General features: G+C 39.7%; 1 protein-coding gene and 1 long non-coding RNA gene across 2 annotated transcripts; both read right to left on the bottom strand.

Moving 5' to 3' along the window:
- Positions 1–531: 531 nt before the first annotated feature.
- Positions 532–3,218, bottom strand: LOC115186584 (NLR family CARD domain-containing protein 3-like; the record flags this gene model as incomplete). Its single annotated transcript, XM_029746173.1, has 2 exons — positions 532–2,624; positions 2,999–3,218. Coding segments are annotated over 2 exons (2,016 nt in total), but the record flags the coding sequence as incomplete, so codon positions are not given.
- A 582-nt stretch (positions 3,219–3,800) lies between these two features.
- LOC115186606 (uncharacterized) lies at positions 3,801–12,681 on the bottom strand. The gene is made up of 3 exons (XR_003875794.1): positions 12,479–12,681; positions 11,733–11,831; positions 3,801–3,836 (listed from the first exon to the last, which is right to left on the bottom strand). It is a non-coding gene; the product is annotated as an uncharacterized LOC115186606 (long non-coding RNA).
- Between the last annotated feature and the right edge of the window lie 266 nt (positions 12,682–12,947).

The raw sequence follows: 12,947 nt of genomic DNA on the forward strand, positions 1-12,947 counted from the left end.
CAGAGGCTACAACAAAACATGCTAACCTCTCACCATTACCAATAACAGATGCTACAACAAAACATGCTAACCTCTCACCATTACCAATAACAGAGGCTACAACAAAACATGCTAATCTCTCACCATTACCAATAACAGAGGCTACAACAAAACATGCTAACCTCTCACCATTAACCTCAAATAAAAGGTAACATTTTGTACTGACACCTAATATTAAACATTCTATCTCTATCCAAAATGCTGGAGCATAACACCAATTTCAAAACTGTACGCTTCACTGTCCAAACACATATGGTGTGGACTATGTGTGTCTGGTAAACAAATGTGGATCTGGTGAACAGTTATCACTTGTTGACCAACTACAGGAATACTGACCTCAGAGTCTCCAGTTTACAGTGGGGATTCCCCAGTCCAGCAGAGAGCAGCTTCACTCCTGAATCGTCTAGGTCATTGTTACTCAGGTCCAGCTCTCTCAGGTGTGAGGGGTTTGACCTCAGAGCTGAGACCAGAGAAGCACAGCCTTCCTCTGTGACTCCACAGCCTGACAGCCTGACAAAGAGATCATCATGACTTCACAAACACACTGTTAATTTAACGAGTAGTGCAGAAGGACAATGGCAGATGCATTTTGTTTATTCTCTCAAACAACATATAGATTAATCTTCTGTCTCCTGGAATTGTATTGTCATTATGTTAAACTAATGTGAAAATCAATGCACTGATTCAATATGTTATTCAATATAATATTATATACATAATATAACACGTATTTTTCACTCACTAAATATTTTTTTCTGGTGATAAGTTCTTATATGTCATTTTATTTACTCACAGAGCAGCTCTGGAGGCTTTGACCACTGGCAGCAGCCTCTGAAGACCTTCCTCTGATCTGGAGTATTTCTTCAGGTCAAATACATCCAGCTCCTTTTCTGAAGTCAGCAACACAAAGACCAGAGCTGACCACTGTGCGGGTGACAGGTTGGGTTCTGAGAGACTTCCTGAGCTCAGGTAGCTTTGGATCTCCTCCACTAGAGAATGGTCATTCAGTTCATTAAGACAGTGGAACAGATTGATGCTCCTCTCTGGAGAGAGATTCTTCCTGATCTTCTTCTTGATGTACTTGACTGTTTCTTCATGGCTCTGTGAGCTGCTTCTTGTCTTTGTCAGTAGACCTCGTAAGTGCTTCTGATTGGACTCCAGTGAGAGGCCCAGAAGGAAGCGGAGGAAAAGGTCCAGGTTTCCTGTCTCACTTTGTAAGGCTTTATCCACAGCACTCTTGTAGACAGTAACTTTATGCTTGTCTCTGAACAGCACAGAAAGGTTCCTGGATGTTGATTGAGGTTTGGCCATAAGATTCTCATTGTTGTTGATGAATGAGAGGAACACATATACAGCAGCCAGAAACTCCTGAATGCTCAGATGCACGAAGCAGTACACCTTGTCCTGGTACAGCCCACATTCCTCTTTAAAGAGCTGTGTGCACAATCCTGAGTACACTGAGGCTTCATTGACATCAATGCCAGCCTCTTTCAGGTCTTCTTCATAGAAAATCAGATTGCCATTCACAAGCTGTTGAAAAGCCAGTTTTCCCAGTGACAGAATGCTCTCGTTATTCAAGTGTGGATCTGTCTCTTCTTTCCCAAGATACTTTTCATTCTTCTGTTTGGTATGAAACACCACAAGGTGTGTGTACATCTCAGTCAGATTCTTGGGCATCTCTTCTCTCTTATGTTTCAGCATGTGTTCAAGGACTGTTGCAGAAATCCAACAGAAGACTGGAATGTGGCACATGATGTGGAGGCTCCTTGATGTCTTTATGTGTGAGATGATTCTGCTGGCCAGGTCCTCATCCCTGAATCTCTTCCTGAAGTACTCCTCCTTCTGTGGGTCGTTGAACCCTCGTACCTCTGTCACCTGGTCAACACACCCTGAAGGGATCTTATTGGCTGCTGCAGGTCGGGTAGTTATCCAGAGGAGAGCAGAGGGAAGCAGATTTCCCTTGATGAGATTTGTCAGCAGAACATCCACTGAGGTTGACTCTGTGACGTCACAACAGATCTTGTTCTTCTGGAAGTCTAGGGGCAGTCGGCACTCATCCAGACCATCAAAGATGAACAGAACGTTGTACTTGTCGTAGTTGGAGATTCTTGATTGTTTGGTTTCCATTGAGAAGTGATTAAGAAGTGCAATCAAAGTGTGTTTGTCCCCTTTCAACAAATTCACCTGCCGGAAAGGGACTGAAAACACAAATTGAACATCCTGATTTGCTTTTCCTTCAGCCCAGTCCAGAATGAACTTCTGCACAGAGACTGTTTTTCCAATGCCAGCGACTCCCTTTGTCAGCACAGTTCTGATAAGTTTGTCTTGTCCAGTTAAGGGTTTGAAGATGTCGTTACATTTGATTGCAGTCTCTGGTCTTGCTTGTTTCCTGGTTGTTGTCTCAATCTGTCTCAGCTCATGTTCATTATTGACCTCTCCTGTTCCACCCTCTGTGATGTAGAGCTCTGTGTAGATCTTATTGAGAAGTGTTGGGTTTCCTTGTTTAGCGATCCCCTCAAATACACATTGAAACTTCTTCTTTAGATTAGATTTGAGTTCACGTTGGCAAATCACAGCAAGCTCATCTGAATGAAGAAATAACACAGAGGATATTAATATTACGTCTGTTTTAATAACTACAGTATTGTAGGACTGTTATAAAGTTTTAAATTATAATTTATTCTCTTAACTGTCTGTATAAATGTGTAAATGTTTTCATAATGCATTCCAGACTGGTGTGACTGATTATATTATTATTGGTATTATTGATGGTATTATTAATGTTGTCTCTCTCTCTCTAAATTACTCAAAACATCCCTTCTGCTACTTGATGAGGTCACTAGGTGTTGTGTTAAGGCTGCTACAATATCATTGAGTTACACAGCTACTTTAGCTGTACTTTAGCCACAGCTTTTAAATGTTATACAACAGCATTCAACATGATGCAGACAGATCTTACTTTTCTCCAGTGTGTCAGCAAGCTCCTTCTGGTTCATTTTCCTCAGGACGTGCAGTGTGATCTTCAGAGCCCCCTCTCTGGCACTGCTCTCCTGCTTCTCATCTTCAGCATGCACCACTTCCTCATCCTGCTTCTGACTCTCAAAGACTTCTGGGAGTTCAGGACTAAGAATCCTCTTGAACATCTTCAGCTCGTTCTTCACAAATGTCATAATTTTCTCTTCAAGCAACTAAAATAAATCAAGTAAATAAGTTAAGCAAGAGAAGAAATGCTTTCTCATTAACACAATAATGAATAATTGACAGATCAACTTTACTTGAGATAAACAAAAACAAATGTTCATAAAAGTATCACATACACTGAATATAGAGTCCAGGTCTGTTTGATGACTCTGGGAAGACTGACCACTGAGAATCTCTGACTCTGATCTCTCCTGTTGGTTTCTGTGGACAAAACATGAGATTACATCTCCTCATCCAGGGAGTACACACACACACACACACACACACACACACACACACACACACACACACACACACACACACACACACACACACACACACACACACACACACACACACACACACTGTTTTAGGACTATGAAAATGGACTAAAGGATTAGCCTATGGATTATGAAAACAACCAAAATAAATGGGAAAAGAGAAATTACTAGAGACAGTGTTGTTTAACTCACTGACCATGACCCATGAGTTCTTCTTACCTTTGTTCAGTAGAAAAGTCTCCCTCTCTAAACTCTATAGGTGTACCCATAGACCGGTCACTCTTCATGGACACACAGCTGGGTACAGGGGAGGCTGGTCTCTCCTGCTTGATTGGGCTTCAACACAACAGAGACAAACATTACATCTCTCATCTACTCTGATCTCAGATGGGGAAACATAAGAAGAGTTCCAAAATGCTATATATCACTTTACAGAAATGAGCTTTTATTGTTTAAAGAAATGATGTATTAATTATTAAATCTCTCACAGACAAGGATTTGTTTAAAATCTATCACTTGATGGTTTCATTTCAGAGAGACAAAAATAATGTTTTTTTATGCAAAATGCTATATATCTCCCTCACTCTCAAATGTGACCGACCGGCTAAAGTTGGTAATTATTAACTAAATAACTACATATATAGTGATTTTGGTTTATGTCAGTTTAATTTTTTGTTATGGTATAAGTTGTTATTTTATGATTGTAAGTGATAAAATTAACTAGTAATTCTCAGTAATTACTACTTTAGTAAGGAATAACACATTTTTCAGTACTACTGCAGTTGTTACATAATTCCAATAGATGGCAGCATAAGACCACAAATGATATTTCAGAATATTAGTTTAGTTCTCCCTGGATACACCACCACTCCCCCTCACAGGAAAACTCCTGTGTGAGCTTCTTTCTGTCCCTTTCCACACTGCTAACGCAAGAGGAAGGACTGAAAAAGCATTTAACAGATTACTGTGAAGTAATATAACGATGATTCATTTTTATTATTACCTGTTTTTATGCTCACTTCATTAATATAACGATTATCATTAAGCCTGAATATTAATTCAGTCACCTCTGGTCGAGAAAAACGTATTTTCCCAGTACATTCATTCTCTAATTCATCAACCAGCATCCACCTGCTCTGCCTTCTCGAGCAAGCCAGGGGCATGTGGAGGTAAATTTAATTTAAAGGTCAAATGTTGAGGTAAATTTACTAACCGGGAGGGTTGAATTATGTCATTTATTGGCGGGCTGGAAGATGCGCTCGTCTTTTCTATTCCGAGGTTGTTTACTCACAATATCAGATATTAAGATGATGTTTTATAATGTATGTATACTGAGGTTGAGGTTCTGAGTAGTGATTATTTACCCGGGGTTCAATACCTGCTATAGTCACTGTTTATTTGCTCTCCCAAAAGCAACACAGCCCTAATACGAGATATATACCTAACTAAAGTAATTAATGACCATTTTAGAAAATCATGGGACATATAGTCTGTGGTTGCATGCTATTTTATGTCAATCATATTGCTGCTTGTAGCCTTTAACTGATGCTTCGTGGTCTTATGCTGCCATCTATGGGAAATATTTAGCATTTAAAAGTTATTAATTCACATAAAGACGTAGGTGAGGCAGCTGAGAAATAAAGTGTATTTTTCTTGTAAATTCATTAGATCAGTCTCAAACCTGCCTCACCTATCCCACACCAATTGCTTGCTTGTTCCTTTTGGCCATTTATGCAAGTATATGGCGAAGCGCGTTGCGCATATCTGTGAGTTATGAAAGTTATGAAAACGAAGTGTTTTGCAAATTTTGAACTTACAATATGGCTACTAATACTGGAAAAGCTAAATCAATGTCCAAGTATAGAGATTTCTGACGATATTCTTGCATACATTTTTTTGAGACAACAGCTAAAGGAGAGGACTCTAACGTTACCTGCTAACGTTACATTAGACTGGTAAGTGAAATACGAGTCTTCATATTTATATTCTTTTATATTGTAAATCCGAAAGCCACAACATGTCAAAGTCAACATACAATATACATTGGCACCCGACTGACACAGTTGTCTAACACACTGCCAGTACCTGGTTCGAATCCGTCCGTGATTGGGAGTCCCATAGGGAGGCGCACAATTGGCCCAGCGTCATCCGGGTTTGGCCGGGGTAGGCGTCATTGTAAATAAGAATTTGTACTGACTTGCCTAGTTATTAATACGTGTCACATATTAGTTTGCAAACAATGTAAAACAAATAATAATAAAGCTGCATACAAACATGCTCTTTTTTGTTGTCTTGAGTTAGGCAGCTCCTAAATGCAGGTGTTTCAGCCTAGCTCAGTGCTTTCTGTGGTGGTGGGGCAGCCAGAGGAAAATACTGAGCGTAGGGGTTGGTAAGGATCTGTAGTTGCGCCTTGATTGGCTCAGTGTTCTGTCACTCATGGAGACACTACGTCGCCGCAAAATCTACAGGGAGAGCTCAAAAATTCAAGCCCATTGGGTGCTGCCATAGAGTTACATTAGAAGTGCCCATCCAAAAGGCTCAAGGTCATTGGCCACAGATAAAATTGTCAAATCACGTTATATCTACCATGGCTTTGATTGGACTGGTCCAATTCTGCGTTTAACCTGTCAAGGTATAGGGGGCAGTATTTTCGATTTCGGATGAAAAATGTGCCCAAATAAAACTGCCTGCTTCTAGGGCTCAGAAGGTAGGATATGCATATTATTAGTATATTTGGATAGAAAACACTCTGAAGTTTCTAAAACTGTTTTAATGATGTCTGTGAGTATAACAGAACTCATATGGCAGGCAAAAACCTGAGAAAAATAAAACCAGGAAGTGGGAAATCTGATGCGTGTAGTCTTTTCAAGTCATTGCCTATCTAACACACAGTGACTTAGGGTTCATTTTGCACTTCCTAAGGCTTCCACTAGATGTCAACAGTCTTTAGAACCTAGTTTCAGGTTTTTGCGGTGAACACAGAGCGAACAAGAGGACCTGGAATTAGGTGACTCAGAAAATGAAATGGGTTTTGTGACGCACATTCACGTGATGAGGTAGCTGTGTTCCATAACGTTTTTCAAGACATTAGAATCGTCCGGTTGAAATATTATTGAAGTTCTAAGTTAAAAAGGCCCTAAAGATTGATGCTATACAATGTTTGACATGTTTGAACGAACGTAAATATAAAAATGTTTTACTTTTCGTCGTGACATTTTGGCCGTGCTTCCTACATTTGGTGTAGCTTACTGAACGCGCAAACAACGAGGTATTTGGACATAAATTATGCACTTTATCGAACAAAACAATATTTATTGTGGACCTGGGATACCTGGAAGTGCCTTCTGATGAAGATCATTAAAGGTAAGTGAATATTTCGAATGCGATTTTAGATGACTCTAAAATGGCGGGTATCTGTATTGCTTGATGTCTTTTTCTGAGCGCAGTACTCAGATTATTGCAAAGTGTGCTTTCCCCATGAAGCTTTTTTTAAATCTGTCACAGCGGTTGCATAAAGGAGATGTTCATCTATAATTCCTTGAATAACAGTTTAATATTTTATCAACCTATATGATGAGTATTTTTGTAAAATGTTGATTCACCGGTAGTATTGGAGGCAAAATATTTTCGGAACATCACGCGCCAATGTATAATGCTGTTTTTGGATATAAATATGAACTTTATCGAACAAAACATACATGTATTGTCTAACATTGAGTCCTAGGAGTGTCATCTGATGAGGATCGTCAAAAGTTAGTGTATAATTCTAGCTGAATTTATGGTTTTTGTGACCCCTCTCCTGCTTGGAAAATGGCTGTGTGGTTTTTCTTGTGTTTTCACTGTCCTAACATAATCTAACTTTATGCTTATGCCGTAAAGCCTTTTTGAAATCGGACAACGTGGTTACATTAAGGAGAAGTGTATCTTTAAAATGCTGTAAAATAGTCATATGTTTGAGAACTTTGAATTATGACATTTTGTTGTTTTGAATTTGGCGCCCTGACATTTCACTGGCTGTTGAATAGTGTGAACCGTGGGTAGGACGGTAGCGTCCCAGGCAGCCCTGAGAAGTTAAGGGTCTCTTTTCCAAAGTTAAAAGGATAAACATTCACATGCAACACCAAGGAACAGAAAAGGTTGAATACATTGGCCATGCTGTGAATCCAGCATGACTTCTGCAACGTTCAAAACAACTGGAACCTGGGAAATATCAGACTTCAGTGAGTTCAGGACAACTCTGAAAAAAACGAGCTCCAACTAAGAAAATACGGTTTGAACGGTCATCCAACTCTAAATTCCAAGTGGGGATCTCGGCCTCTTTCTAGAGCTCCGACCTGAAGATCACTGACATCATCATTAGAACTTCCCATTTCCCAGTTGTCTTGAAAGCACCATAAATCCAGAGAATGACATACTTTGATGACAAAATTTGCCCACAAGGACCGCCGCGCCACCCCACCCTATACGAAACACATCCCTTATTTGAAGGGTTTCTACAATTCCCTATGGGAAAACTGTATGGTAGAAACATGTTTGGATTTTGACAGCAATGCTAAGAAGTTACAGATAAATTCAAAATGAGAGGCTAAAAGGACAGAACTCTTGATGAAAATATCTCAAAAACCAACAGAGGAATTACTAACAACTCAACCAAAGAAGAAAAACAACCGTCTTTTGCACCAAGTACACCAATTATTCTGAGAAAATGAAAGCAATCCTGAAAAAGCACTGGAATAGTCTGCAGTCAGACAAAACAATCACACACCTCTTCAAGGAACCTCCACTGGTGGTCTATAAGGAACTCCCACTGGTGGTCTATAAGGAACCCCACTGGTGGTCTATAAGGAACTCCCACTGGTGGTCTATAAGGAACCCCCACTGGTGGTCTATAAGGAACCCCCACTGGTGGCCTATAAGGAATACCCACTTGTAGTCTATAAGGAACCCCCACTGGTGGTCTATAAGGAACCCCCACTGGTGGTCTATAAGGAACCCCCACTGGTAGTCTATAAGGAACCCCAACTTGTTGTCTATAAGGAACCCCCACTGGTGGTCTATAAGGAACCCCCACTGGTGGTCTATAAGGAACCCCCACTGGTAGTCTATAAGGAACCCCAACTTGTTGTCTATAAGGAACCCCACTGGTGGTCTATAAGGAACCCCCACTGATAGTCTATAAGGAACCCCCACTGATGGTCTATAAGGAACCCCACTGGTAGTCTATAAGGAACCCCCACTGGTGGTCTATAAGGAACCCCAACTTGTTGTCTATAAGGATCCCCACTGGTGGTCTATAAGGAACCCCCACTGGTTGTCTATAAGGAACCCCCACTGGTGGTCTATAAGGAACCCCACTGGTGGTCTATAAGCGTGGTCACAATATTGGAGATATCTTGGTGAGATCTGACCTGCCCCCTGAGCCCATTCAGACACTCTTGACACCCATCCCAAATGGGAACTACAAATGTGGCTCATGAGCACAGTGCAATAGCACTATAAAAACATCCGTCTTCAGACACCCACATACAGGTAGAAAAATCCCTGTTAGAGGGATCATCTCATGCAATACCAAGGGAGTAATCTATCTCATCACCTGTTCATGTGGGAAAGCCTACGTAGGACAAACGAAAAGACAATTAAAACAACACATAGCTGAACACCGCAGCTCAATCAGGTGTAAGAACATTGACTATCCAATAGCAGCTCACTTTGTTGAAGCTGACCATCCAATCTCCTCCCTCAAATACACAGGCATTGAGCATGTTGCTCTACCAAGGAGAGGAGGTAACATGGAGATCCTACTACTACAAAGGGAGGCTTACTGGATATCCTGTCTAAAAACATTGACCCCTAGTAGTCTGAATATTGACTTTGATCTCAGGCCCTTATGAACAGTTCTCTGTTTTAAATGGATATATTCTTTCTACAGCTTATCAGAGTACGTCCAATATGTTTCCCATGTTGATGATGCTTATTATGCATTATGGTTGAACCAAAACATTACATGTAACAAATGTTTTTATTGAAATAGGAAACAATTAAATATGTGAAATTGAATAAAACAATCATGTATGTTGACGCTAATGTTATGTACAATTATCAGTTATGTTTCTATATGATAACAATAGCCTGATATATTCAATATGCCAGAAACTATTGTTTTTTTAACAGTTTCACTCAATTCATTCTAATTAACTTAATAATTATGACACACCCCTCACTATTGCCATTGGTGGCACTAACTGCACTGTTTGTCTACATAACCTGGTTCAAGTATTCATGGCATCACCCTGAAGAAGGCACAGTGATGCTGAAACGTTGGTAAATACCCACTAAATTACTAGGAGTTTATATATGGAGTGTGGGACTCTATTTTTTATAGCTTATAGTTTAGCCGTTAGTCAGAACCTCCACATAAATAAACATTATCTGGGTGTGCGACAGCTCATGTTTTCTATTGGAAAAACTATTGGAACCATTTCCCTGTTTGACCACAAGGTGTTATGGGTATTATGACACCTCCACTGTGGGGCTCTATAAAACTATTGGAACCATTTCCCTGTTTGATCGCTAGGTGTTATGGGTATTATGACACCTCCACTGTGGGGCTCTATAAAACTATTGGAACCATTTCCCTGTTTGACCGCTAGGTGTTATGGGTATTATGACACCTCCACTGTGGGGCTCTATAAAACTTTTGGAACCATTTCCCTGTTTGACCGCTAGGTGTTATGGGTATTATGACACCTCCACTGTGGGGCTCTATAAAACTTTTGGAACCATTTCCCTGTTTGACTGCTAGGTGTTATGGGTATTATGACACCTCCACTGTGGGGCTCTATAAAACTATTGGAACCATTTCCCTGTTTGACCGCTAGGTGTTATGGGTATTATGACACCTCCACTGTGGGGCTCTATAAAACTATTGGAACCATTTCCCTGTTTGACCACAAGGTGTTATGGGTATTATGACACCTCCACTGTGGGGCTCTATAAAACTATTGGAACCATTTCCCTGTTTGATCGCTAGGTGTTATGGGTATTATGACACCTCCACTGTGGGGCTCTATAAAACTATTGGAACCATTTCCCTGTTTGACCGCTAGGTGTTATGGGTATTATGACACCTCCACTGTGGGGCTCTATAAAACTTTTGGAACCATTTCCCTGTTTGACCGCTAGGTGTTATGGGTATTATGACACCTCCACTGTGGGGCTCTATAAAACTTTTGGAACCATTTCCCTGTTTGACTGCTAGGTGTTATGGGTATTATGACACCTCCACTGTGGGGCTCTATAAAACTATTGGAACCATTTCCCTGTTTGACCGCTAGGTGTTATGGGTATTATGACACCTCCACTGTGGGGCTCTATAAAACTATTGGAACCATTTCCCTGTTTGACCACAAGGTGTTATGGGTATTATGACACCTCCACTGTGGGGCTCTATAAAACTATTGGAACCATTTCCCTGTTTGACCGCTAGGTGTTATGGGTATTATGACACCTCCACTGTGGGGCTCTATAAAACTATTGGAACCATTTCCCTGTTTGACCGCTAGGTGTTATGGGTATTATGACACCTCCACTGTGGGGCTCTATAAAACTATTGGAACCATTTCCCTGTTTGATCGCTAGGTGTTATGGGTATTATGACACCTCCACTGTGGGGCTCTATAAAACTATTGGAACCATTTCCCTGTTTGACCGCTAGGTGTTATGGGTATTATGACACCTCCACTGTGGGGCTCTATAAAACTATTGGAACCATTTCCCTGTTTGACCGCTAGGTGTTATGGGTATTATGACACCTCCACTGTGGGGCTCTATAAAACTATTGGAACCATTTACCTGTTTGACCACTAGGTGTTATGGGTATTATGACACCTCCACTGTGGGGCTCTATAAAACTATTGGAACCATTTCCCTGTTTGACCACTAGGTGTTATGGGTATTATGACACCTCCACTGTGGGGCTCTATAACGCAAATGAGTTGTGAGAATCTGGTGAATGCAGAATCTAGAGAATGCAACAATATTTGTTTCATCTTGCTGTGATGTTCTCAGTAAAATGTCATACGCTAAAATCTATGAATTTTAAATCTTAGAACAGTAATATTTTACACACCCATAAGCCTTAATTTCTGAAGAAAAAACACAAATGAGAAGAAATGGTGGATATAGTGTTTTGGATATAAACTCTTCATAAATTCTTTACAAAACTAATCTCACCTCTTAGATTTGATGCCATGTTCCCCAGAGATACTCCTTTTAGAGGCAGGGCCCTCCTCCTCTCTCTTCCAAGAGAGACTCATTTTAGAGCAGTGACCCCTAAACAGAGATCCAGCATGTTGGTTGTGATTTACAAAGTGACAACTAATTATTGAATGTCAATTGTTGTATTTTATTCACTATCTCTTAGAAATAAAACATTTCCTAACAGATACATCCAAACAGTCAGGTGATTTAATGCATCACATGAACATGTAGTCGTGACTGATATTTTTCACCTTTTCTCCATGTAGTTTAACTAATAATAATAATAACAACAATATAATATTAATAAGTCACTTTCTCTTTTAATAATTTCTCTCATTCTAGTGTGTTGCTTTGTTCAACAGGTGTGATATTATTATGCTGTTACGAAATTCAGTTCATTATAACAATGTTAAGAAAAGTATGTTCAGTGGTTTCAAACCAAATTACACAGGTATTTTGAAAGACGATTTACAACTTATACATAAAAATATACAAATTGTAAAATAACCACAATATACGAATATATGAACAATATGTTATTGAATGTGACTTGCCTACGCCCAGTTAGCGCCATTTTGTATGATTGAACTGTCACATAACTGTTCCAGGTGAAATGGACTGTTAGATCTGAGTGTTTTACTGTCAGTCACTATACTAAAATAACACCATACATTTAATTTCTCTACACACTTTACAATAATCACTGGGAAGATTCTTACCTTGTAGCCTGAATTCACAAGCAGAACATGTCAAGTCATTGAGATATTTTCCGTTGTTCTGAGAGAGCACCTTCCTGATAACAAGTGGCTCTGTATCTATGTTCTAGGTACAGTTGATCTTTGGATGCAATAATATCTGGTCAAAGTCTAGTGACACAACACCATAGTATATCATAAACATAACAGCAGTTGGCCAGAAAAGGCCATGACATACTGTAAAACAGGGTTTGTCAAATAGATTTGGCTTCGGGACAATTTTTTTCTGATTGGGCCAGAACATAATTAGCATATAATATTAGCACAATTAATAGGCCTACACTACAAATTTAACAACATGTTTAACACATTTGATTAGTACATAGTACATTGAGTGACAATAAAATAATTTAGATCTGATTAAGTTCATAAAATCACCAATATCTCTATTCAATTATAACTTTTTGTTTATTTCTCTGTGCGTTGATTGGTG

Source organism: Salmo trutta, unplaced genomic scaffold (assembly GCF_901001165.1).
Source record: "Salmo trutta unplaced genomic scaffold, fSalTru1.1, whole genome shotgun sequence".
In the NCBI taxonomy this organism is placed as follows: Eukaryota; Metazoa; Chordata; class Actinopteri; order Salmoniformes; family Salmonidae; genus Salmo; species Salmo trutta.